The 27,089-nt window shown below is 40.2% G+C and overlaps 1 protein-coding gene across 6 annotated transcripts; it reads right to left on the bottom strand.

Annotated features, from left to right (window-relative positions):
- SPICE1 (spindle and centriole associated protein 1) lies at window positions 1-25,686 on the bottom strand. 6 transcript variants are annotated; one of them, XM_075107458.1, is made up of 17 exons: window positions 25,285-25,686; window positions 24,721-24,768; window positions 23,541-23,687; window positions 19,453-19,555; window positions 18,568-18,689; window positions 16,843-16,940; window positions 16,409-16,548; window positions 16,035-16,175; window positions 14,988-15,253; window positions 10,878-11,009; window positions 10,070-10,217; window positions 7,476-7,700; window positions 5,022-5,416; window positions 3,543-3,717; window positions 2,226-2,328; window positions 1,804-1,891; window positions 1-968 (listed from the first exon to the last, which is right to left on the bottom strand). In XM_075107458.1, exons 1-17 carry the CDS (start codon window positions 25,366-25,368, stop codon window positions 915-917), a joined length of 2,469 nt encoding a protein of 822 aa, XP_074963559.1. In that variant the 5' UTR covers window positions 25,369-25,686; the 3' UTR covers window positions 1-914. The 6 variants fall into 6 exon arrangements, with proteins under 6 accessions (XP_074963559.1, XP_074963570.1, XP_074963596.1 ...); XM_075107469.1 differs by having other exon boundaries at window positions 3,543-3,714; window positions 25,285-25,605; XM_075107478.1 differs by lacking the exon at window positions 1-968 and adding an exon at window positions 1,166-1,254 and having other exon boundaries at window positions 25,285-25,605.
- Between the last annotated feature and the right edge of the window lie 1,403 nt (window positions 25,687-27,089).

Here is a 27,089-nt window from a genome sequence, read left to right on the forward strand (position 1 = left end):
TCCAGTTTTGAGACCTGCAGATTTTTTTCATTTTTTACCTCCATTATAAAAGGTTTTGCCTTGGTTTACTACAATGTAAGGAACAGATATATAAGCATTTCCTCACAGTACTGGATTTTATTGTTAATAAAGTGATGGCTACTTTAAAAAGTCAAATAAAAACAACATAAAAACATGGTAGAGTATTATATACAGACATAATAAAACAGCTTAATACAATAGAAAACTGATACGAGTACAGTGTATCAAAGAGAGCATACTTCAGTACACAGCAAATAGTTATTCTGATTTCACCTTCAAATAGTCAGCTTATATTTACTATAAAAGCATTACATGAGTTTTTTAAAAAGCAATCCTCAAGTCCAGATGTAGTTCCTGATAAGTTAACTACACAGAAGACACAACTTTTGGGAGCAACTGGAAACCTCAGAAGGAACAAATTATTTCTGATGCAGGAGTAGACTGGCTTCCCAATCTCCAGGCTGCTTTCCAACATAGGTACATGCCCTCATGTCAGTTCTTCTTGAATTTTTTTATTCCTGTATCTTGTGCAAATACATGCTCCAGAAAGTCTCATGTGCACTCTCTAAAACCTCACGCCTTCAGCATATCTGCCACAGGTATCAGATGCTCATTTGTATTGCTACAGCAGCCTCAGTTCATAATCTTGTGAAAGATTTATTCAGTGAAACACGGTGATGTCACAGCAGCATGTGACAGAAGCTCATTCCTGGGAATTCCTACAGTACTCTGTATGGCACAAATACAATAAGCATATGGACCTTTTTATACTGATGGCACTGACATGAAAGCACTTCAGAGTTAAACTGCACATCTAGAGAAGGGGACTATTGTGATCTAATTGTAATTCATAAAAAAAAATTTAAAAATACAGGACTTGAGTGCAGCTTCCTTTACGTAATGTGCGTTGACAATGCAAACCAGCCTTCTTCTTTCGGCTTTTCCACCTGCAAACGAAGAAAACAGTTCAAATTCACACATTATAAATTTCTCAAACTTGCTAGTTAGTGCTGGCTTGTGTAGGATTGTCTGCCACAGGCACCACAGAAGTAGTCACACCACTTAGACACCTAGTTTCAGCCACATCTACCTTAAGCATTCCAAATTTCCCGTCTGGGGATGTATACTTCGCCATCAGGATAGGGAGACTTGGACCCTAACTTTGTTTCTCTTCATCAATTCAGGTTATTTTGGACATCAGGAGAGCCAGTATTAATTATCTCCTCATGGTTGCTGTCAAGCATACAAACAGATCTATGACTGGTTTACCGGGCTGTACTACGGCCTTGAGTTCCCCATGAAAGCATCTCACTGTAGTCTATTCTTCTCGTTGCACATCAGGAATCAGAAACACAGATCAGTGATTTTTCTTTGCATTTTGATTTATTTATCCTTCACCAACTGACTTATGCAATGCCTAGGTAAGAGCTCACTTGCCTCTTATATGCGCCTCTACCAGTATGTCATAATAATTACCTGAAATTCTCTGGACTCACTGCCAGAGGTTCACACGTCCTCACATATGAGGATGCCACAGCAGGAAATGTAGTTACAGGATTATTCACTGGTAAATAACAGCTCTGTGGCAGCAAACAACTAACGTCACTAGCATTTACGTCTCCTCTCACCAATTGTCCAGAATGCAAACTGCCACAGATAGATTACTATTAGCCTTTGTAGAATTAAGGTAGGACAGAGCTCTCTCCCCTTCTTTATCTGCCTTGCGTTTTCCTTATATGACACCTCACTCAAACTTTCTGGCCAAAGATTCTTCAGTCTTACCTTTGGCCTTTGGCTGACAGGAGTCAATTTCACACTTTCTGAATGGGCACTCAGGGGTGAACAAGGTTTGCTAGAGTCTCCTACAGACCTGCAGACATTCAAAATGAAATTGCAAAAGTGAAAAATGGAAGTGACTACCAGAATCATGTTTCAAATACTGAGTTAGGACCCCTCATCAATAGTCGTCAGCAACCCATGTCATCTGTCTTACATCACACTGCAGGTATTTTAAACACAAACAATGGAAGCTGTGAAAAAGCTACTGGACCTTTGTCCCATCTCCACAGAGTTGAGTGTAACGAAGGCAGGGAAAGTCCATGAAGCCAAATAAAAACATGGCAATTTTCCCATTGTATTCAAGTTCTGCTGCATGGGCAGTCAAAACACTAAAAAAATGGAATAGTAAAGGGTTTACTTTTTACCTTCTTATACTGGTCATACTGGCAGGGGAAACACTATTTTCTTTGGAGCTGTCCATAGCAACTGCCATGGGAATAGACACTTCAATTGTCCTCCTTGCATTTTCTAGGAAATAAGTAATAGCTTGATTCTGATGAGAGCACAGCAACATTTCACAACATTCATTTCATTTTCCCATTTATTGAGGGGCATCACATAACTCTTCACAACTGCGCAGAATACAGAGCAGCTGTAAAACATCAGGGTAAACATCAACCCCATACCCACTCTCTGAAAGTGACAGATATTGAAAGCAGATACTCAGAGCAACTATGGACAATGTGCACAGATACAGAATGATTCTCCCATGGATAAACCTTCTGGGTTTTAGCAATCAGAGGCTTAAAGACTTCCAATTTCTCTACTTTGTTCCTTTAAGTTTTCACTTATCACGCTGAATTTGTGTTACAACAGCCACAGAAGCGTTGTGTTATGAGTACACTGCATGAGTCATCGCATATGCACCTGCATGCATATGCACACACATGTAGTCTCTCCTCCCCCTCCTTCCTCTCCCCCTCAAGTCCTTCCCTTTATACATCCTCTGTGGTTTAGGAAGGGGGAAAGGGCAGGTGTCCTTGATAGAGCATGTGCACATGCTCACGCGCAGTTCTGCCTGTAATTGCAGTAACTCCATGAAAAGATAAAGCAGCCCTTGCCTGCTGGAGAGTATTTTTTGTTCATAGTTACACATGGCAGATAATCCATGGATCTTGGATCAGCAGGAATATTCCCTTCCCTAATTTCTCTCTTCAGAAAATGGGAAGCTTCAGTTATTTCTTTCTATTAGCACTGGCAATAACTCTGCAAGGTAGTTTGACGGAAAGAGCACCCCAAAGACCAAAGACTAAACTATGGTTGAGAATTGGATAACCACTCTGCCACGATTTCTAGAAACCTGACGTACTTAGTCTTTTTAGAAGATATTCTCCAGCAGAAGAGACTGATGGAAAAGCCCAGTTCTGCCCATCAGTGACTGTAGCAGAACTGTTCTGCGGACAAGGACATAACGAAGAACAGATTCAGCATGAAACATGATATTGCAGCAGATTAATTACTAAAAGACTAACTTTAGGAGAAGTTTTTTTAGCTGATGTATTTTTAGCTCTCTAAAGTAAGGAGTCACACAGTTATTAACACAGTCACTGTACCATACAGGCATTTACAGGAAGTGTACTGCTGACCATAGCCACTGATCCAATCAGATAAGGCAGAGACCTCCCAAAAGGGGAAAAACATTGTCTTACTGGTTTTTGTTTCTCCTGAAGCCAGGTACTTACCAGTAGAGTTTAGGGATGGGGGCAGAACAGGAGATATCATCGAAGGGACTGTATCGGCAGCAGCTAATTTCTGCTGCTCTATTAGCTGCAACAGTTTATCATGTGCTTCCGTACTCTGACGATTCAGCTCTGCTATCCTTTCCTCCAAGCTCTTTGATGCCATGAAATGAGTCTGCTTGGAAAATTGGATAATTACTTCCAATTAAAAACTTAAAATTTGCACCTTCAGGGACAGCATGCAATATATTTCAAGTACTTCTATGCATTTAATTTTTCAACTGAAAATAAACGATTATATAGCAACTCCTGTGAAAAATCTGAACTTGTCCCTTGCACTGTCCTGTGTCTAAGTCCTTAATTGATTAAACACAAGAATATTTTAAACTGGTCTTCCTACAAATATGAAAACAGCTATTGCCTGTATCATTAAAAAAAAAAGAAACCCCCCAACCATCCAGCAATTAACCATAATTAAGAAAATATTTAATCAGAGAGACACATATTCAGGATGGTGTGGGGAAGCAAGCAGATTTGTAGCAGAAGTATCCTAGAACTCATCTTTAAACCAGGTTTTCATCCACTTTAACGCCTTCCCTTCCCCCTCCAGTAACTGCTTTCACAAAAAGAACACTTAAAGTTTGCATCTTCTTATACAGCTAAATGACTAAACATTACACAACGTAATACAATTTGGAAAGCAACAAACACTTTCAGCCTACATTTACATGAGGAAGTTTAAAATCTTTCAGATCTTCCATTGCAGTGCCTGAATTACTGTTCAATTAAACAAAACTAAAGACAATAGCAAGGGCAGGGATTAGGCGTTTCTGTGATGTTACCTCCACTCACTGGGGTGCCACTGAATAGCTGCTTAGTTGCAGATTAAAGGTTTTCTAAGCGAACTATGTGAAAGCATTCAAGTTTTCTCTTTCCCAAAGATTTTGGGATTCTCACCACACAGCAGGACAGACAAGACAGTTCCAACTAGTACATACACTGTAATTAACTATTTGCAAGAGATGTGCTTGCACTAACTTTAATCTCACGGCTTTTGGATCACAGTAGAAGAGATGTATGGCCTGGATTTAGATATGTATTTTACAAGCTTGACAAGAACTTGTGGGTTGGTGCAGTGCTTTTATTGTTACTATTGTCCAAGCTAAAAGAGGTATACATGACCATGTTGCAATCACACCTCTTTTTGCAGCATAACCTTATCCTAAACTTATAAATGCGCTGCACACTTTTCAGCACTCATGTACAACATAGGCCCAATATGAGAAACTACTGCGGAGCTCCTTAAGGAATGATAAAAATCACAAGTTTCCAAGCAAATGAATGAAAAGAATATTTGTTTTGCTACCCTTTTCCTTGAAACAACTGACAACAGGAAAGAAACAGTTTTAACCATCAGTAAGCTACGGGAAAGCAGATGAGCAGAAAGGGGAATCCAGCCTTCCCTTTCTGTTAAATTCTCACCTGTCCTTGTGAGGACTCTGGACTAGAATTTGCATTTCCTATTGTGTCTGGCTGATGTAGGCAGTCACTTGTGTCTTCAGAGAAGTCTCTGAATTTGCTCAGCTGAGCTTTAATTAGAGAGTTCTGCCTTGTGAGCTCAGCTATCTGTCCCAGCAGATCACCGTTTCGAAATAACTCTTCAGCTGTGCTTTTTTTTCTAGTGTCACCTGGGCAGGACAGATTGATTTTCCCATGGGAAGTCTCCAAGTCTTCGTCTGCAGAAGGAATTGGTTGCCTTTGAGAAATGAGACAATTTTCCTCAGTTGTGCTCTGTGTTCTCAGGGAGGAAGGTGAGCTCCTTTCCTTGCATGGCTCTCTTTCGGTGTTTTCAGGAGACTGAGAAATGGCTGTAAACACTACAAACAAGAAATAAAGGAACAGTAAGGAAAGAGACATGTGATCCTCATCAAGGAAACGAACAGTGACTTTATTGCATCAGGCTAGTAATAATCAAGCAGGAACTTGAATTGTAACATCTAGCCTGAATGGTGTTATGTTACTCATCAAACTCGCTCTGCGCAAGATCCTGCTGCAGGAGCTCACCAGGTTTAGTATTTCATATTGCAAACAGTCTTACATTTACATGATTTAATTAGAGATTGAGAGAGAAGTCAGAGAAAAAAATAAATTGTTTTGAATTTCTTAGCTGATAGATCAAACACTACTTCTGAGTTAGTCCTCCATTTTCCAATATTCTGTTGCCTTACCTCATAAGCTCCAAGTTTAAATTTTAGTTCTGGTATTTATACTTGGTTGGTAACAAAGCTTTTAGAATAACCAAACAAAACTATACAAGCCTTTTGCAATAATAATACAGTAGCTACTTACTCAGACCCTAAAAAAGAAGCACTCTACCCAACAAAAGTAGTTAGGTATTTTCTGTGGTCATCATTAGCAAACCGATAACACACCACGCACACGACAACTATGTTACAGCACTGTCAGCTGCAACATGTTAATTTCAAGTTGGATTTTGTGATCAAAACCAGATTTTCCATGCTTTATATACCAAATAGCCCACTCCTTCCCAAACTTCAGCTTCTGCCTCTTGAGCAGAGCATGACATTTAAAAAATTTACATATAAATCTGTTTTATGAACATTTTTTCATAAAGAAACGTTTGATAAGTTTAACATTTGTAGAGCCATTCAGCATCCTTAACAGTTGTAAAAGAGTAACAATACATTTCTCACACAACTAAGCTATAGTGAAGTCCAGGAATGCAGTTTTATATTCTTGTTTCAAGTGACAGGCAACATCTGACATTTCTCAACGGGACTGAAGCCAGATGTTGTTCTTTGCAGAAAGCTACCTTTAGTTCACTTCGTCCTGATTTATTATGTGCCTCCTTGCAGCATAGGTGACCACCAAAAGCTTGAGCTAGATATAAACTTTCAATTGTCCGGCCAACTCCTTAAATCAAAGGACTTTGGGGTTAATTTTCTGACTTGGAAAAGACTTACAAAGCCACACAGCTGAAAGGGGGAAAAAAAGAAGAGGAGGGAAGGCATGACACCCCACTACTGTGCCATACTTCCTGTCAGCAACCATCAAGCTATCCATAGACATAATTACCTGCCTCTCAGCAACAGAGGGTTACAGGGGCCTAGCATGTTCTGTAAGATGCATGTGCTTATGATGACAGTTGCAGGAGGAAACACCTAATTTTGGGAGTCACAGAGGGCTTCCCTTCTGCTCACTTCATTAAATTTAAATTATAAATACCTCCCCTAATCACCCCGATGAACTTTCCTCCTCCTAACAACCAGAATTGAGCTACCAGCCCACAAAACTCTCAAAGCCTATGGATTCTGACACAAGACTGTGTTAATCTGGTTATCCAGCACCACATAATTTCACCCAAAACTTCTTCAGCCTCTTCCTGTGTATTAAATGAAACCCAGTGGAAACCTGCTCCCAAAGCTTTTAGAAAAACCTTGCTGGGAAAAATGATTGAAAGCAAAAGTTCACAGTCTACAGACATCCTGGTTTGCCTGCAGCACGGGCTGCAGAGACATTGAATTTCCAGTCTTCAGCAGTCCAATGATTAAAGGTGATGGAGGCTGGATTACACCACCAGCAGACAGAAATCCAAGATGATGTGCTGCATATCATAGACAAAGAGCTATCAAAACCAGTACAAAATAAAAATGCCAATCTGGATTGCCACTGACAGGACTGCAGACAGTAGATGGAGAACTGCATGGGACAGAAAGTCTAAAGGAAATCTAGCAACAGGCATAGAAAGAAAAGACATGCATATCTGGATGCAGAAGGAGGATATTCCAGCTATAGCACCAGTGTGTCCAAGCATATAAAAAATTTCCATAGAAAATACATCTCTAAAGGTAGTGCAAGACTGAAACGGTAACACGCTGCGGACTCCCAGGTCTACTACAGCCAGAGAGATCTCACCATTCTGGAGGGGAGACAATTCCTGACTGCTCTTTTGGCGAGGTGGTGACAACAGCACAGCTGGCTGGAAGATGTGAGCTGGCAAGCTTCTACTGGATCCTGTACCCCATGAGGTACTTGACCTTGGGGGAAACTTGAAAGGAAGTTCTTCCTCTGGGAATTTCAGTATATTTTCCCTGATGCCTGCATCAGTCCTGGGCTCAGCATAGCTCAAATGAGGCTTTTCTAAAGAAGACGACAAAGCAGGGATAAAAGTTTAAAAAAAAAACAAAAAACAACAAAGGCGGGGGGGAGGGGAGCAGAATTAGTTTTAGTGCAATAACATTGTAGGGAAAAAAATCTCAATATCAACTCTTGTGTTCAAGTATCTGAAAACACAGACTAGAGTATGTTCCCCACACACTCTAACTTCCTGCTGATCCACAGGTATAGAATTCTCTCACTCCAGTATAATACAGATCTTTACTGGCCTTAAGAGTAAGAAGAGCTCTTACATGTAGCCTCACAATTTCAGGATACTAGTAAGACATCTGTCTGTAGCCCATGTGCAAGACTTAAATACCAGTTCCTCACAAGTCAGATGTCTGTAAGTGAGCTGCATTTGCTAATGTTCTCTTGAGAAAAGCAGACCTATGCCCTTGTCCTAATGCACCTATATTATAAATGTAACGGCAACAATGGCAGAGTAGAAAACAATTTGAAGCTTTTTCTAGCTCTGTGATGATCTTTTTATGGCTTAATTAAAATCAAGCATTTGTTCAGTAAAAAAATAAGCTGTTATTCTGTATTTCTATGATTCTATTTAACTACAACTAGTTTGTGTCTATATTGCCATCTATTTTGAACATACCAGGGAGGCACAAAATGAAAAGCGTGAAATAAAAGTTGTAGCTAGTTGTGAGACCACAGTAATTTTAATATGCTTATATCCCCTGCTCGTCAGTGCTACTTTGAATTCTCCCTTCACGATTTTGTTCAGGACATTTGTTCCCAAAAAGAGAAATAAGTGTAAAATTAATCAGAATATATCTGATCCCAAAATAGGAGAGAGAAAAAGCACCCTTCAAAGGCAAAAAGCCAGAGGAGGGTGCTCGTATAAAATACTGGTTGTGGTTCACACTACTGAGATTCTGAGAATGAATCTAAAACCTCCCACTCATTATTCAATGACCCTGGGAAGAAATGAGAAGGATCTTCCTGCTCTGCTTCACTGTACAGAACTGCATTTCCGAAGTATCCTCCTCACGTGCTATTTGTCACTATGATATTCCCCCCTCTTCTCTCTCAGCCACTCTTCCTCTCTCCAGAGAAGTCCTATGGTAACTTATGCATGGTTTCTGTAATAAAACCAGCCATCACAAATGTTTCACACCCAGTCAGATGCCTTAATGATACACGGGATCTCCTTCTGAAGGAGGAAGAAATATTTTTGTAACTTTAGGAAGCTTTCCTCTCAGGAAGATGCCTTTTCCTGAGAAGGGAGACCAATAAGGAAAGAAGATTTGGAAATTCTAGTCCCGCAGAACTGCTGAATGGAAGGTTTGGAATTTGGGTTTTTTGGTTTGGTTTTTTTTTTTTGAGGCACACTTTTTTGATTGTTTGGGTTTTAAGCTTTGGGGTGGGGTTTTCTGTTTGCTTTTACAAAGCCTGGGGAAATCACAGAAATGGGATCCGGTCTGTGGCTTCTTCCTGAGAACCCCATAGAAACAGCCAGGAAGAATGTTTTTGACCACAAAAAAATGCCCACAAAAACAACATTTAACTAAGGAATACAAATAGCTCTAAGGAATCTTGGAATTCACACGGAGTTACTGGCCTTGAGAGCAAAACTGATGCATTTAAGCAACCGACTGGGAAAGGCAGCTGGGAGAAAACTCCATGGTGAAAGAACATTAAAAGTACAAGGTGAATCATGTTTGGTTAGTTTGGCCATCAATGCTACTTGCTTAACTTAGCCTTTGTCTATGTTATATAGCACTCAAATGGTCACTCACCTCTGATACAAAGCCACAAATACCAAGTAACAGACTTCTGCCTGATTAGTTAACAGGCCTCAGCAGCTGCTGTTGTTGGCCAGCAGCGACCTCCAGTGTCTTAGAGAAGAACCAATCTCATACTGTCAGGCTGCCTCAGCAACAGAAAGGTGAGATCCTGATTAAGTTGCATTTGTGGGTTGGTTTTTGTTTGTGTGTTTGTTTGTTTAGGACCCTGAGAAGAAACCTGATTTCGTAAACCATCTTAATGGGTGACGGCTACTCCCCTCCTGGTTTGTTTTTTTTTTTTTCTTTTAAAAATACATTATGTATCACTTAAAGCTTAAGCCCAGGACTTGACTAAAAGATTAATCTTGAAGTCCTGATCCAGACAGAAAGTTGCCGATCAGGATGGTATACAACCTATAATATTGTTAAAAAATAATCTGTAGCAAAACACTTGTACGCACAACAGAACCTATGGCACATGAGTTTCCAGAGGTAAGATACACGCTCACACAAGAGGTATTCAAGTAGAAATCAATTAAGTACTAGATTTTTTACTACAGGAATAAACTAACCATAACTCCTGTTTTATCCTTCATACATGCATACACACACCTTGGCTGTTTGCTGGACCTTTGCTTGCAGTTCCAAAATGGTTTGGACTTTGTTCTCTTCTAGGTTCTACTAAAGGGAGGCCTTTAAATGCTTGTGTGAGAGAGATCAGCTGTTCATCTGTTACCGTCATGTATTGCTGAAGCTTATTCTAAAGGAGGAAGGAAAAAAGAGAGATACAGAAACCTCTAGTCTAAGAACATGAATTAGAATATTATATACCACAAGCAGCCCTAAGAAGAAATTTGGCCTCTGAATACCACTATGTGAATCTGTAAGAATCCGGTGAGGTATTAAATATTAGTGTCTCCATGCTTCCCATTTATTTTTCCTCCTGACTCAAATGAATTATTTGGTTTTCCTTTTCCTAACCCACTTCTCTCCAAGGTTGCTTTATTGCTTCATTCCCAAATGTAACCATTGAACAAATCTACCTCCACTGCAAACTGAAATAAAAGAAAATATATTACATCTAGTCTACTCTGTCGCTCCAGTAGTTTCAACAGTATAGAAGCATGGAGGCAGATACTTAAACATTTAGATTGATGAAGTAAAGCTCAGTTTAATGGAACTAGCACTTTCTCAGGCTTTAAAGTTAAACAACATACAGGAAGATAAAATGTTGACTTTCCAAACATTCCTTCCCCCTACCATGCCCACTATTATAATTCTCAGGCTCCTCAGTCAATTTTATAATTTTCTTCCTGTTTATTGTCAAAATATCTTGAACATATGCCAATGCATCTCAGCACATTTGCAACACAGCTCAGTATTCTAGCAAGTCATTCTTAGGGGGATGGCAGCTCAGTACCTGTATAGCAGTATTTTCTTCCCTCACTAGAAGTATTTCTGCAGTCAGAGCATCAATCAGTTCTCTGTGTTCATTCAACATCTCCTCATGCTGCTGCCTCATCACCTCTTTCTCACGCAGCTGTATTTCACTCTAAAGAGGGGAAAAAAGTTAAAAACCTACCATAACAAATACAGATTAGTATTTGGAAACGGGTCCATATAATATCATACTGTAACGGCTCTTCCCCTTCTGCTAAATTGGCTTCATTACTGTCATGACAAAATCCAATTTTCAGGGCTTGAGAACTGACAGAGAGCTTACTGTTCCTTCTTTGTTACTCCAGAACACTGTAGGGAGTTCTATACATCCTTGCTCTTCAGCCTTTACAACTTTTACAGGCTCTAGCTACAGCATTCTCTCTCTGCATGGGTGCTGTTTTGTAAGTCACTGAATCTTCATGCAGTAACCAAATAAATTCAGGTATGCCGACGCTTGTCAGTAACCTGTCCTACTTGTGCCTATTCTTTAGTTCCCTTAATTCATTAATGAAGACAATTTTGACTAAGTAAAGGAGAAAGTAGTTGCTTTTTAATGTTTTCCCTCAGAGAGAAAAAGAGTTCTAGAGGGTTTCCTTTATTAATTTTTTGTAAAGAAGACAAAAGGGTTTATTTGCTAAGTAATCTGCTTAAGTGTGAGGCAAAAGACCTAACTGTAGAACCTCTTGGCCTCAAAAGATGTTATCAATCTTATTTTAAGACAGACCACTGCAGTAACCAGACTTCCTGTACAAGACACAAAAGAATCTCTTCCACCTCTAATGGGTAAATGGAATGCACGCCTGCCACTTTTTTGACCATCATAACTGAAAGAGCAAAAACTACAAAGTCACAAAAACTCATCAGAATTAGCAGATAGAGCCCTTCCCCAGATCGTTGCCTGCATTTACTCAGTGGAAACCCTGAATAAAAGAAATACATCTTATCTCCAAAACACAAGAGATCCTGAAAAGCAACAGGGGTGCTATTTCCTGCTGCACAGACAAAATTAGAGCATGAGCTGCCTGTAACATACCGTAGATTATTTTCTGACGGCATTGGGACCAGAAGTGAAAAACCACCAAGGAAGAGGTATTAAGACACAACAGCTCTGCAGCTGCATAAAGTAAATGAATAAATAAATAATTTTGAGAATAAACCACAAATACCGTCAACTAGACACAAAACAGGCAGATATACCTCCTTTAAACATATCAGAGACAAGCCATGCATTTTCTGGTTCTCTTCCACTAAGAGAGAACAGCTTTTCTGTATTGATCCAAGTGAACCAGACTGTCACAGAAAATGGAAAAAAACGTACACAGTCCTATCTTTTGAGAAACCAAAGATAGCACAAAATAAAGACCTTTAACCCTGGTAGCAGTGATGAAGCCTATTGGTGCCTCAGATTGTCTGGATGAGCTATTGTATCTACTCATCCTACATAGCGTTAACCTCGTCTTGGAAGAAAAGTTCCAAGCAGCTGTGTGTCTTATATTTATGCATGAGCAGAGCATCAGGGTTAACAGCTGTATACATCCATTCCTACCATCGGGTAGGATTTGGGCCTGGTATACCCTGAAAGGAGTACTACCTTCATCCTAGCCTATTGCCAGGTGTACCTCTGATCCCATAGCCTTTAACACAGCATCAGAATATGCAGAAGCAGAGACAGAGAAGATAGCGACACAGATCAATGAAGTATGTGTACACTCCAACGTTTTGCCCTGTCAGTCTGGCAAAAAACCAGCATTCTTAGTAGAATGGGGAAAAAAATAATTCCAACATTTGACAGATGACACTGAAATTCAGTTAGGAATCGAGTCAGGTTCATCCACTTCCCTTTAAGAATTTTGTATGGCTTGGCAAACATTACAAAAACTTCTTTTTCCCCTTCTCTCTAGCCTCTTCTGTATTCACTGGCTGCTTCTTGGAGTTGCTTTTTTAATCACTCGTATTAATACAACTTTCATGAAAGATTCAGTAATTCAAGTTTCTCTTCCTACTTTTTTATATATAGTTTTGAGACTGAATTATGCAACATCCTTGCTAAATGCAGAAGAATTACGATCATTTCTGCAGAAAAGCTTGAAAATATTTTTTTTATCCCCAGAAGAGGAGCAAATCTTTCTAGAAGCTTCAAAACCTCTTGAAGACCGGTTGTTTATCTGAATTTAGAGGCTTTTAAAATAACTGCTGCAAAGTCACTTTCTTGAAATGCACTGCCAGCTGTAATTCAGGCATCGAAACTTTGCTAACTCTCCTGGCTAGACAAGACACATCTAGTGCACACAAACACTTGATTTATTCCTAGCATCACAGGGACCAGGTGTTAGGAAATACTCAGACAAGCTCTGCTTCTTCCCAGTGAATTCTCAAATTCTAACTGTAACTAAAGCTCCATGAAAAGGGGAAAAGTCAGTGAAGATTATGGACGCATGCCATCTATCTCAAGCAACTCTGAATATTAGCAGCCACACTTTGTAGCTTAAGCAACTTCTGCGTATTTCTGCTCATGGATTTAGGTAGTAAATCTAAAAAAGTTGCAGACAATTCTGCAAGCAACAATCAACTCCTGGAAGGAAGGAATGGTAAGACATCTATTAATGTAGAAACAACATCATAAAGATGCTCAGTAAAAATTGGGAATACAAGTAAGAGTCAGTATACATCTTTCAAAATAAGTAGTCTCCTTAAACACTCAGGCTCCTTGGCCTTCTGTCTGAATAGGATAAAAGCTCTTAAGATACCTTTAATGTTACATTCATAAAGAGAAAGCAGCAACAAACAAAGAAGGGGGAAAAAAAAAAAAAAGAGACAAAGAAGATCTGGAGTAGTTTTTGAGGAAGCCTGAGCGTCAAGAATAACTCATTTCTGTGGAACACAAATTAAAGACAATCTAAATAGGGTTATAACTGCAATCATAATATGAATTTGGTGTTATTAAATTGATGTTTTCCTAGTAAATGGAAAACATGCTATTGGAAGTCCAGAAGATCCTTCCCCAGAACCGCATAAGAACCAAATTTAATACCTTGCTTTGGTATTACAACTTTAACAGAGAACAAGCATTCTTCTTTTAAAACATAAGACTCCTCAGCCAAAGTCCATCTTCTGACGGTAGCGGCTTTTCACTCTTGAACTGATTATTTACGGTTTGCTTCCGAGACATGCCTTAAAGTAAATTCTTCCATACAGAATAAATACAGGGTAATAGAAAGAATAAGTTGTTATACATCCAGACAAAAAAAAAATTAGAATACGGTGGGTTGGTTTGTTTGCCACCAATTATTATAGACTCTGAAAAGGAACCAAAATAGGCCAGTTCCACATCCATTAGGAATCTACTGCCTTTGCTATGAAATGGAGCACTGGGACTTAGATAACATCTTCTGCTGCGTCTATTAAGAGTGCAGGAACTGCCATAATCTGGTTCAAAATTTCACATAGGTCTGATGAATCTGTGAACTTCTGCATCTTGAGTAGCTCTGGTTTAGAGGTAAAATAAACCCCATTCTTTTTCTCTTTTCTTTTTTTTAAAAATAAGTTCTACATGGCTTACAGGCACTTGTCTTTATGGAATTCCATTGATCCCCAGCTGCACACTGCTATCTATAGTGAGCACTTCAGGTCAGTCTTGCTTAAGGTGAAGTTGCTGCTATGGATAGAAAAAGAGAGCTGAGGAATCCCTCAAAGACAACTGGGGTTTGGGTCCACTGCTCTAGTGACAATAGCATCGCCTTTGGGAGGCAAAGGAAGAAAACTTAACTTGTACACAAGGCTGTAGTTAATCCCCTGCTACAACTCTGAATATATTTAAATAAGAAATTTAAAACTATTTCAATTGGTATTTGCTGCTAATAGCCACTGAGAGACTTTCATTGCAGTTAACCCTGCCTCTTCATTAGGGATACCTGTTTCTAGCAAACTAAAAGTTTTAACTCCTAATTGTGTGCAATCCAAATAATAAGCAATGATAATCAGACATCAAAGTAAACTGATTGGCAGCCAGCAAGGAGCAAAGTTCACATCTGTAAAGTAACTTTATACCTTTTTTCATTCACTCTACAGAAGCAAGTCAAAGCCTTCTCACCTCTTTAAGGTAGCGCATCAAACGACAGAGAGCGTTCACCAGTGACAAGGTAAACCCAGTGAGGCCTTCACTTCTCTCAGTTTTTTGAACCTCACGACCTGTACATCGCTCATATTCCTCCAATTCATGCTCCACTTCATGTATCATGCGGTTGAGAACACTTAGGCTAGATTTATTGTCCCTCTGAAGGTCAATGGGGATTGAATGAGCTGGAGAATCATCTCTCCTCTGTCTTGCAGAGTTCTGTGCAGTTTGTTTTCTTTTCACTGAGGGGGGAAGGAAAAAGCGTCATTGGAATTTCAACTTGTATAGAAAGCTTTGCAACACCAATGAAATTCCCTTGTTTATTGAAGTAAATCAAAGGAGAGGCCCTATCTTGCCCTGAGCTGAAAGAGACCATCAAAGAATGTCCCCTGTCATTTCAGTTATTTTCAGATCATCAAAAAACACATTTTCTGCCACCATGTTAGTACCTCTCAAGTATTGGTGCTTTTATCTTAGATACCTCTTTATACTTTGCTCCTCAGTTAAAAGCACGGAAACAGTTTGCCAGTGAACAGCCAGAGAAAAACATCAGCTGCTTTCAAGTATTTAGTGAGCAACTCTTTTACAACAACCCTTTCATGTTACAGTTTGTATCTGCTATCAGTCCCCACATAAAAATATAAGTAGAATACAAGGAGTGAAATGAATCTTAAGTCTGTGCAGCATAGAATAGAATAGCCTGTGCAGCATGGATCAGAAACAAAAGCCCTGCACAGGAGAGAACTCCACGGCTAGCAAGGTAATGGGTAGCATTAAGGTTCCCAGATTCCTACAGACTTTGCTTCACCAATGAACACGCAGAATACACAGGAATACACTGCACAAAGGGGTATGGAATATCCATCCTTAGAGATGCTCCAGACTCGGCTGGACAAGGCCCCTCCAATCAGACTTTGGAGTTAGCCCTGTGATGACTTCCAAAGATCCATTTCAAGCTACATTTTCTTATGATACTAAGGACCTTGGTCAAAGGGAGATATGCTATTTTTAAAAGTACTAAACTTTTTGCTGCAATTTGCTTTTGTTTTCTTGAGTTCGGGTTCAGCACTTGTCTCACAGTGTAAGTGGAGTCTATAGTCTCTTCTTCGTCTTCATTCTGAAGTCTTGAATAGATTCTCTTGACTACACTGGTAGCATTGAGGGCTGATTTAAACACAAAACAAAAAATACACATATTTAATATTTTGGGTATGTTCTTAATAGCAATATGTTTCAACGTCATTTTATTAGAAGAGCTGGTTTTGTAGTCTGGATATTCATCTGAGCCAAATTAGCACACGTCTCTGTCTCCCACCCCCACCCAGAAAACGGATTCTAGACAGGATCCTGTGAATAGCCTAACAACCCTTGAGAGGCTGTGATTTGGCAAATCCAACCTGACTGATCCAATGATGGAGAAACAGTTGTTGGAGTCAAAGGCACATTTGGTTGCTGTGATAAGGGAGTTTTTCTCATTTCCTTTTCAGCCCACAACTGAGAATTCACCAAGGAATCTTCTTTCAATAACCGAAGTAGCCTACATTCAAAACAAGCATAACAGTGAATTGTAATAGGACAACAGCATGATTCTAGGTTTTTCTGTACAGTCAAGAAAGACCTTTTTAAAATACAGGTAAGTTCCCTGCTCACATTCATTCCCAGTCTAAATGTTACAAGAAGTTTCCCTAGTATTCTGAGGGCGGGAAAGTAGGAGGCGGGGGGTGAAAACAGAAAGAGTAACTTAACTATACGCATGCAACACACTTTTAACACGGTTTAATCAGTTTCCAGTGTTAAGAAGGTGTAAACCTGAATGGATATTTGTACTGACCTGTCAGAATTGATGCTGGATTTGAAATTTGGAGAGTCATGGTGTCCATCTTCTGATTGATAGATTGATAATACTTCATCTTCCACTTCATTAAGAGCCTTATTAGGAAACAACAAAGAAAACAAAAGGGACTTTCAGCGCAATTGCAGCTTGTCTTTAGGAAGAAGTTAGAAATCAATTTTCTGAAATTGTTTCAAGAAAAAAATAAGAACATTTGTTTCAGTCTTTACCTCCAAAACAAAAATATAAAAAAGGAAGAAAAAAAAAAAGGAAGAAAAAACACAGCACTCTGTGGGAAGAGTTTTGGGGGATCTTTTGTACCTAAGAAACACTAATACTGACAATTGTCTCTGAAAATAACACAGCAAGTGATTAATTCAATATCCAATATTTTATTTGGATTACTTGTATTAAATAAGGAAGACCACACACTGTAGGATTAAAAAGCTTTAAAGACTGTACCAAAACAAATACAGATACATTATCAGGCAGAACATGGAAAAAACCACGTAATTTTAGCATTTCTAAAATTTCAGGCATTTGACATTATAAGCTAAACAATCTTGTAATGAGATCTGCAAAATGACATTTATATTCTGTGTGTTAAATGCAACCAGAACAAAACACAATCCTATGTACCACATTCGTAGCAAAACTTAAGCAATCAAATTTGGAATTAGGGTTCCTCAAACTACCAGGTTTCTGTGCTTCTGGGTAGGCTTCACCAGATAGCCTTTAACTATGATTTTCGTAGGCACGTAAGAAAATCTCACAGGAGCTCAGACGACAACTATTAGTACACGCATGTTAAATTTAAGCCTATCCTGCAGCATGCATCCAGCAATACAGCTTATAAAGGCACTACGGTTAACTCTTCATATTAAAAAAACCCAGTAAACAAATACCACATCAAAACACATGACAGAGCAGTACTCAAACTCAAATTGCAGATATTCGTGCAAGATAGTAGGAAACATGATTAGAGAACCACAAGGTAAGTGACACCGTCACTTTCACTCCCTCAGCCCATTTGGTCTTCATCATGAGCTGCCTTCTGGGAGCGTCATATGCCTGTTCTCAAACCACAGTGAGCATTCCTGGTACAACTCATGTTATGAAAAGAAAACAGAACACAAAGGCAATCTGAATGAAATTTCAAACAAGTGTAAACAGTTTTTAAACATAGAAACAAATCTAAATAGTTGTAAAAGAACGTGAATTATTAAGAGTTAAACTTGTAGGACTAATCGAGGCTGTGGAGTTAACTGGGATACATTAACATGTGTGCTCTCAGAAATATATCGGAGCCCAACTGCCTACGCCCCCATATATGCAGACACAATTAGAAAATGAGAGGCATATTTCAATACGTAGCAATTAGTTAAATGACACAAGAGTTGTTTTCTTAGTCTGTAATTACTTTGTTCCTTGCTGATAATTCCAGAATTTAAAAGGGAGAGCATGCTAATACAAGACAGCTTCTATGAGACATAAGAAGTTGGTATCTCTCATATTCAAAGGTTAAGAAATAAAAAAAATCATGATTCCCAGAGTCTCACAAAACAAACTCACCTCCATTTAACACCATTGGATACGTACATTATCAACATGTTATCAATACATAGAAGAAAGGTTTAGGTCTGCTTGGAAACTCTACCTTTGAATATTCTTATTTTGTGCAAACAAAAAAGCTATGGGACATGCATGGAACTGAATATACATTACCTGGGAGTCCATGACAGATTCACTAAGGATGGAAAGCTGAGTGGGAGGATTGCATTTTTGTACAATGGGTCCTTGAGATGATTCTAGGTCACAATTAGGAGCCATTGTTACATTAGGGAAACCTAGAGGAATCAGACAAAATAGGGAAGAACACAGGACTCAGTCTGTAGAATGTTGCAGGACTTTGTAGGAAAAAGCAAGCTCCTGTACTTTGCACAAAACGGGTCACAGGGATGTTGCTTTAAATAACTGCCAAAGGCGGACCATAGAGCTTTCTTAATACATTCAGCCATGTACCAGGCTTTTGGCCATCCCACCTCTGTAAATACACCTGTGCAGAAGCAGCATGTAAGATGAAACAGTCATTATTAGCAAAAGAGAACAGCAGCCTACAGAGAAAAGAATCTAAGCTTAAGATTTCACTTGCAAATCCTGCCTTTCAGCCCCGTAAGGACCCACAAACCAGGATAAGAAAAGGAAAAGCCTTGTTCAAGAATTGCTGATAAATCTTCAACCAATATGCAAGAGCAAGTAGTCAACCCATGCAGCAATGTAAACCAGGACTACTACAATGGTTCAAACTGGTGCTCTGTATAGGCCAGTAGCTTGGCTGTGGGTAAACAGTGAGGGTCAGGTGTTTCACAGTAGGTGATCCAAAACTCCACAATAGACCGATACAGTAGAATAATTGGCCTCGGCTCGCTCTCCCCTGCCATGGGAGGTGTCACCCTCATCTGTGTTTCGTCCAACACGAACAGGATCAATCATACTATGCCAGATGATGAGATGAAAACAGTTAAAAAGAATACTTTGTAAAGAGCGGTATTTCTGAAAAGCAAGGAGATAATCTTAAATGTACTACCACATATAAATGAAATGGTCTACCTGTTCGTGTGCGAGGAGCATCCCGAAGTAAGTCTTTTGCCACAGCCATAACCTGATCAGATTGTTCCAATACATCTTGCAAATGGTATTGATCAGACAGAATCTGAAAGTATAGCATATAAGGAAATATTTCATACTGAGCAGACCAATTTTTCCTTTGTTTTTTTGGTATTCTTCTTCTAAACAGTTAGAGAACAGTCAACAAGACAATGTTTGCCACGTTGTTACTGTGCAATTAGATCCTAATTAAGATAGATGAGAATAACATACTTCATTCTGAGTGACTAGAATTCACCTCGTTTTTCTGAAAAATTAAGCAGTTATTACTTCTGGGGCCCCCACCAGCACTGATTGTTTCTTATTAGAGCAAATCCTCTCACTCCCTTCTGCTCCCAGCCTGACACAGACAAGAAGCTGGGTGTTTATGACCTACTCATCAAAACGAAGACATACGTCTGGCAATTAAAAAAATCAGTATGCATCCTCAAATAATTTGATCTCAGTGTTGTCAAGTCAAAGAACACTTACCTACATCTGACAGACACCCAAAAACTGCACTGTTTTATGAGATCCAAACCAATTCTGGCAGACTTTTTTCATTCAGCCTTGACTATTGAAAATCCTGCCTAAAAATTAAGCCACCTACCGCCATAAAAGTTTCAACAGACATAAACACAGCTGACTACACCTGGCATCAGAAGACATTTTGGGAGTCTCCACACATTTCTCACAAGGCACAGCTCTGAAGTCCATCACTGGCACCAAGACAGCTGCCTCCTAAGGAGGGAGGTTTCTGAGCGCAAAGCAAGAGGCATTCAGCTACTGTGAGCCAAATGGAGCTGACTGGGGACATGGCTTTGTGGGCAGAATCCAATTCAAAGCTCCTCACTGACTTGTGGTTTCATTTACAAAGCTGGAAATGGCCAGCTAGTAAAATTACATCCCACAATCTGGGAAGGAGGTAGTTAAACACCTGAGAGGAGACCAGATATATGTGACTTCCACTTCATCATGGTTAATCAGATTTAGCCAGAAAGACTGCAAGTACTTTAGAAGATTCCACAAAAAAAAAAAAAAAAAAAAAAAAGGACAGACTCATGTATGCCCTCTTACACAAAACTTGAGAACCGGGGGACAACTTCCGCTCTCCACTGAACCATGAGGAGGACTGGTTTGCAGCAGTTTCAAAGCTCTATACACTGTTACCTCCACAGACTTTCTTTCAGTGCCCATTGATAAGTTTGCTGTTTTATATTTAGCCTCATTCAAAAAATTCTAGGCAGTAGCATTTCACCTGTTTTTTTCCTCTCATTTTACTATGTTTTTTAATGTCAGGAAGCTTCCTCGTATACCTAGTTTCCATGTCTGTCCAGTCTTTTGAGCCTGAATTACACTGCAATATATCTCCTCGTAACCAATTCAGCAAATCAATGAATATTCATTCCTCATCACCTCACATATCCATTTTTCCAAATCACTATTCAGGTTTTACACTTCATACTAACTAAATCTAGTCTTTCCATTTTAGGAATCTGAGGTCAAAACAATGCAGGTTTTTAGATTAAATCATGCCAGATTTGCAGAAAAAAAAAAAAAAAAAAATATTTACCCATTCCAGAACATGATTGCTTTACCTAAGGCAATTAAAACTAAGGTAACGTGTTTATTCAGCCAAAATTATCCTGATTAATTTGTTTTCACCCTTCCTACTAGATCACTTTCTGAATGAGCAGGTTCCTAAGCTTCACCCTCCTGCTGAACTTGTTATAAATATTTTTAGAGCATTGCTCCTAAGGTAGATTAGCTCATGTTTGCTTGTGATCAGCAGAAAACAAAGTGATATCAGCTTCTAACCCCTCTAGGCCCATTTATGTGCCCTCAACAAATTCACTGAGTGCCGCACCTTGTCCCAGTTTGGTATCACCTATGCATGTCATTAAAATTCATCTTCCCTCCTCTTTCAGATTGTTACTACAGATAATTAAACAGGACTAATTCTAAAAACCTTCCCATTATGATAACCCACTCAACACCTATCCTTCAGTGCAATACATTAACGTTATTTTAAAAATTGATTGTTACAGGATTAATCAGTGCAGTACCTACATATTCACAATCTAGAATATAGAGACAATCCAATATTATTTTTTCATTCAGATTTTAGGCACACAAATCCCCAAAAGATTAAAATGTCACTCATCCATTTTCTAACTTTTACTCTTTCTCGTCAAGCGGAAACACACTAGTAGCAGCATCTTCCTAGTTTTTGTCTCTGAGTCTTTTGCAGTTGAGTAGGATTTGAAGGGCTTCAGAAGCTATACTCACAGTACTAAATAAGGGAGAAAGATCACCAATATAACAGAGACAGGGAGACAATCCACAGTGGTCCTGCTCTACTAGGAGACACAGAATGAAGAGTCTTCCCAGTTACTCCGAACAACAGGACCCAGCCATTAACAACATTTAAGCTAGGGTTAGGTGAAATGGGGACTCTCCCCCACCTTATTTTTTCTCTACACACAAGATGATGTCAGTGCTTCAAACAGCAACAGCCAGATGGGTTTTACCTTGCCTGGCATCATCTCCTTTTGTCTTCCCATCTGGAAGCATCTTTTCTCGGATTCAGAAGATGACACAGGGTATGCTGAATAGAGTAATCTCTTAAAAATGGATGGGAAAGCCACTGAGGAAAAAATTGAAACTTGTGCATTGCCATTAGAAACGGCAACAACTACGGAAGACTATTTCCTAACCGTGAGTTTCACACCTGCAAAATAACAAAGTTACATAATAGATAGTCCAGCCAAATCTTAGAGCAGGTGGTCTAAACTACCTTTCTGATACATAATTTACTCCTGGACAGAAGTCGTACTGATACTAGCCTGCTATTACATTAGGGAAATTCGTGTAGAAGTCCACAGCTTTTTAAATACGCCGCTAAAATGCACTTGGCAGAAAAGTGTGAAAATAACAAAGGTCAAAATTAAAGTTTGAGGCTTCATTAGCACAATATCCTTAACAAAAATTCTGCTGTGATTGCAGAGAAACAGGTGTCAAATAGGAAGCTAGAAGATGACCTTTAATTCTATATACTTTCATTTGTTTCTACCTGTGCTTGAATGTTCTCAGAGTTCAGATAAAGACTTACAAAAATTTACAAAAGATGAAAGAGAGAAGAGGTCTGTGGTGATTAACCCACCACATGTTTACAGGACAACTAAATTATGTTTACATTAACTGCTAGGTGAAGATTGTTCATCATTGTTCTTCACCAACAAGAACAATTTTTGCCCAGGTGACAACGAAGTCTGGAAGCTAATGAGCATATTTTGAGATTAGTTTTCATAACATATACCGAGGAGTTACCTGCCACATGAAACAAAAGGATAGCATCTATCACTGAAATCCCTTTTCAGGCAGTAAAAACTACTGTCCGTTAGCTAAGCTTAGGTTTGCTGCTACAGTTCAAAATTCAGAAGCACATGAAACAATGTTTTCAGTCAGAGTGCTTCAGAATGCCTAGAGAACAAGCATTTTGATTCCCAGATGACAAGCTTGGCTGCCAGCAGCCATAGCTCCTCAACTTCCATTGCGTCAATTTTCCTTCCAGACAAGCTCTTCCTTACCAACTTCTTGCCTCACCCTTTCTGCCCCTATGACTCTGCATTTTCTCTGTTTAAATAAGCAGTGGCAGATAAGGATGTCCCTCCCAGGAAGAGAAATGTTCACATTTCCACCAAAGAAAAACACTAGACAGGAAGAGGGGAAAGCAAGATAGCAATAAGAACACATTCTTTTCACAACACACAGTTTAACTCTGCAAACAGCTCCGGCTCAGATGCAGAGACCTGAAGAATTACAGAGGGCATAGCCAGGCAACAAGGATCAAATGTGCAACTGTATAGATCAGTTAATATGTTACACAGCCTATTCCAATCATTGCATGCATGCAGCACAGAGAGGAGGGAGAGCGTACAAAGTCAAATTATCCAACAAGCGGAGCAAATGTCGAACTATGTGCAAGAGCAGTTTTCTACTACTCCTGCAAATTATCTGCAACAGGCCGAAAGTGCAGATTTAGCTCTCACCTCACGCATCAGAGTCAATTTCCTTTTCTCCAAGGAATCAGCAGCCAGTTGTTTTTGCTTCTTCCATTTTCTTTTCAGTGCTTTCTCTTGCAGTTCCAGATGTGCCAGTGCTTTGTTTTTTGATTTGTGTATTTCATGGCGACGCAGCTACATAAACATGAAGGAAAACTATTTCAAAATCAAGGGACAATCTAAAGCAAAATTTGCAGGGTAATGCTAGCAAGCTCTTCTTGATTTTTATCATTCATGCATTGAATACTATTTATGTTAACTTCATGGTAGTACCAATGACAGCCTCACAAATGTGCAGAAGTGTAAAATGCCATCAAGACCAGCCCAAAGGGGCTCCAAAGGTGAATGGGGCAAGTCTCACACTTTCCATCTGCCCTACGCTACTGACTCAGTAAGAGTTTTCTCAGCTGTAAAGGGAGGAAAAAAACAAACACTACCACTTATAACATGCATAAAAAGACATAATGCGTTTTTCCTGATTTAATGTCGTCAGTGACCAGAGATATTCTCTCTCTTCTTCTAACAAGTTTATATATAATTTCTTTTTTTCAGTTTAAGTAGAAATTAAACAAATTAAATGTGTGAGCTAAAGCATCTGGAAGCTATCAAGCCAATCACTTATAGAATCAAGTCTCTGCTATTGTGCCCATCTGTTCTGAATAACCTGTCAAAATTTATAAGCAACAATAACTCATACTGCCTGTGGAATTCACATATTTTGTAATGAACAAGTCGTTCAGTATAAAAAAAAGATGTTAAACTGTTTAAATAAAAATTTAGTATCATGAGAACTGGATTCCTAAAACAAAGCATACGTTTCAGTCCCTCCGGCAGAGGGGAGGCTGAGGCTTAACTTAACTACTCCACTGAGTTTTTACATATTTACATTTTTATGCTTTTATGATGGTATGCTGTTCATTGAAATAAAAACTATGGCTAGTGCTTCCTAGTAGAAACAGGAAACTGAAAAACACCAACTGCCAAAGCTGGCGATGCATGACATCATAAACAAAAAACTAATGCTAAAGAGCCAGTATCTTCAGAAACTTGGTAAGGGAGATTAAACTTTGACAGAAAATACCCCCATAAGTACAGTGAACACTGATGCTAGATAGCCAGCTAAATCTCCTTGCTACAGAGAAGAAACGGGGATTGATATGAAACTCACTATGTCCTCAGGAGTTGCACGGTGGACTGTCAAATCGTGGACAGTACTCTGCAAACAGGAACCAGAGAACACATCAAAAGGCCGAACTGAGGACGAACTGGATTTTTTTCCAAGTTTCATTAAAGAAACACAATATAATTAGCATAAACCGGTACAATGGTGCATTTTGATGGCATATTAAAGCATTCCCACCCTCGGCGAGGTGGGCAACCAGCAGAAATACCCCCACCAAGACCGGGGGCGCTGTTCCGACTCGAGGGCGAGCTGCCAGCCGGGAAGGCTGCAGGACCACGGAAGCGAGAGGGGGTCATGCCCACGCCACGCCGACGCAACTCCTCGTCACGTATCCCCTGCCCGCCCAAACCCACACGCAAATCGGGTATCTCCAAATGCGAGCCCCCACGGATGACGGTGACATGTGGAGGCTTCCCACAGCCGGCACATCCGTGGGCGCCGAGGCCCCCCGGCCCTTCCCGCGAGCCGGAGGAAGAGGAGCGGGAGGAGCCGCCGAGGCCGGAGCAGGCCCGAGCCCCGGCTCGGCACCCGGGACGGGGAAGCACTTACGTCCCAGTCCCGCTTAACCACCGGCGGCCTCCTGGGGCCCCTCCTGCCGGCTCCGCGAGGCCGCGGCCCGCGCAGCAGCGACATCCCCGGCCCCGCTGCGGGAAGAGGCGGGAGCAGCGGCGGCTCGGGCGGGCCGCGCGCGCGCCTCTACCCGCCGTTGCTATGGAGACGGCAGGGGTTTTCTCCCCGCCCCACGGGGAGGGAGGGAGGCGGTAACGGCTGTTCCCGGCCGCGGCTCCCCTCGGGGGGCGCCCGAACTGCAGCCTCCCCGCTGCGGCGTTGAAAGCGAATCCCGGTTCCCTCCGCCCCTCGCCCTCGTTCAGCCGCGCCACACTCCGTGTTCCAGCCGCCGGCCCCTCCGCGCGGGTGGGTGTCGCCAGTGCCTGCGGCTCCCTCCCCTCTGGCGTTTTCTGTGAGGAGGCAGCTTCTGCCCCTGCCCGTCCCCGGGCGACACCTCACGGTTGCAAAGGACCCCCACGCCCCCTCAATTAGGGCAGTGCCTTGGCAGCTCCGGCTTTGTGCGAAAAGGGCTCTGTATGGTTCATAGGGAAAAAGCCACATGAGCTGCTCCTAGCCATGTCACTCTTCCATGTCTTCCAGCTCTCACCTTAATTTTCCCACTTACTCATTTTATTAATATCCCTTCTCGTTGCAAATACCCTCCCAATCTATCTCTCAATGTCCCTCTGAGGAAGCCTTGTAAATTTCCTCATGCGATAATGTATTTCAGATCCTATTATGGGTGATTAAGAGCAGAACGTTACACAAACTATTAAATTAAGGTGACATCAAATTGAAGAGTTACCTTTTGCTATGTTAACAAACAGATCTCATTAGCTGTGCCACTGAGGAAGGGTGCACCTCCCTACCCACACGGAATTTCCAGCTTCCACACAGCAACCAGCTGTTCTTAAGTAATTTATCTTACACATGAACTCAATATATTTCCTATAGACTTGCCCCACGAATACGCCACAGATCCTCCACTTTCCTTGTCACATATGTGAAGACAAGATGTAAATTACTCTGTAGGGTTAGCCTTAACATTTTGTATTACAGTGTGAGCTTAATATTTTTTCTGTTGGAGGTGGAAAGTGAAGACGTAGGGTTTATCAGCCTTTCATTCAAAACCCCTTCCTTGTTTAAAAAGAAAAATTCCTTTTCACCAAGATTTCCTGGTGCTTAAGGTCCTCATCAGTCTAATTCCGGCTTTACCAACATCACTGTAAAAAGATTCATGGAAGGTGCAGATGGTAATGGTTAATGTGCTGAGGGAAGGAATTGCATTTTATGTGATACAGAAAAAAAAAGAAGATTGAAATTATGAGGGGAGAAATATAGTGACGGAGAAATACTATCAGCAATTGCCTCTGCTGAAATGCTGCAAATGTGGGTGAGTCTTTTTTTATACTGGTGGTTGCACCTGAACCTCAGTTTCCATCTAGGCACTTAACATAGATAACATATGCAACCTGAAACTGAACATCAGAGTTCAGCCTGTGGTAAAACAAATACTTGATCCTAAGCACACGCAATTATCTGTATTCATAATTCTCTGTTTATTTGAAAATTTGGAACCCAAAAGCATAAATAAGGGTGCATCTGGAAATTTCTCCTAACACAGCTTTATATTGTCTTGAAGAACAAGGTTTATTGAAAAGAGAAGAAAGCGATAAAGGCACAAGTAGATCAATACATCATCTACTTTGAAACCTCTTAAATCTCTCTGCTATTATTAATTACAGTCAAATATAAACGTTAAATACCTAATACAAGCAAATATAATCCAGAGACAGTTCTCATTC

The sequence above is a fragment of the Phalacrocorax aristotelis genome, chromosome 1, assembly GCF_949628215.1.
Source record: "Phalacrocorax aristotelis chromosome 1, bGulAri2.1, whole genome shotgun sequence".
Taxonomy (NCBI): domain Eukaryota; kingdom Metazoa; phylum Chordata; class Aves; order Suliformes; family Phalacrocoracidae; genus Phalacrocorax; species Phalacrocorax aristotelis.

Bases quoted from the DNA above. Each gene is read 5' to 3' on its own strand.
- SPICE1 (XM_075107458.1), bottom strand. From the start codon at position 25,368: ATGTCGCTGCTGCGCGGGCCGCGGCCTCGCGGAGCCGGCAGGAGGGGC. The intron at 23,688-24,720 runs GTGAGTTTCATA...ATGTTTATGTAG, and splicing joins GTGCAACTCCTGAGGACATA to CTGCGTCGCCATGAAATACA. The intron at 16,941-18,567 runs GTAATGTATATT...TTTCCTAATAAG, and splicing joins AATCTGTCATGGACTCCCAG to GCTCTTAATGAAGTGGAAGA.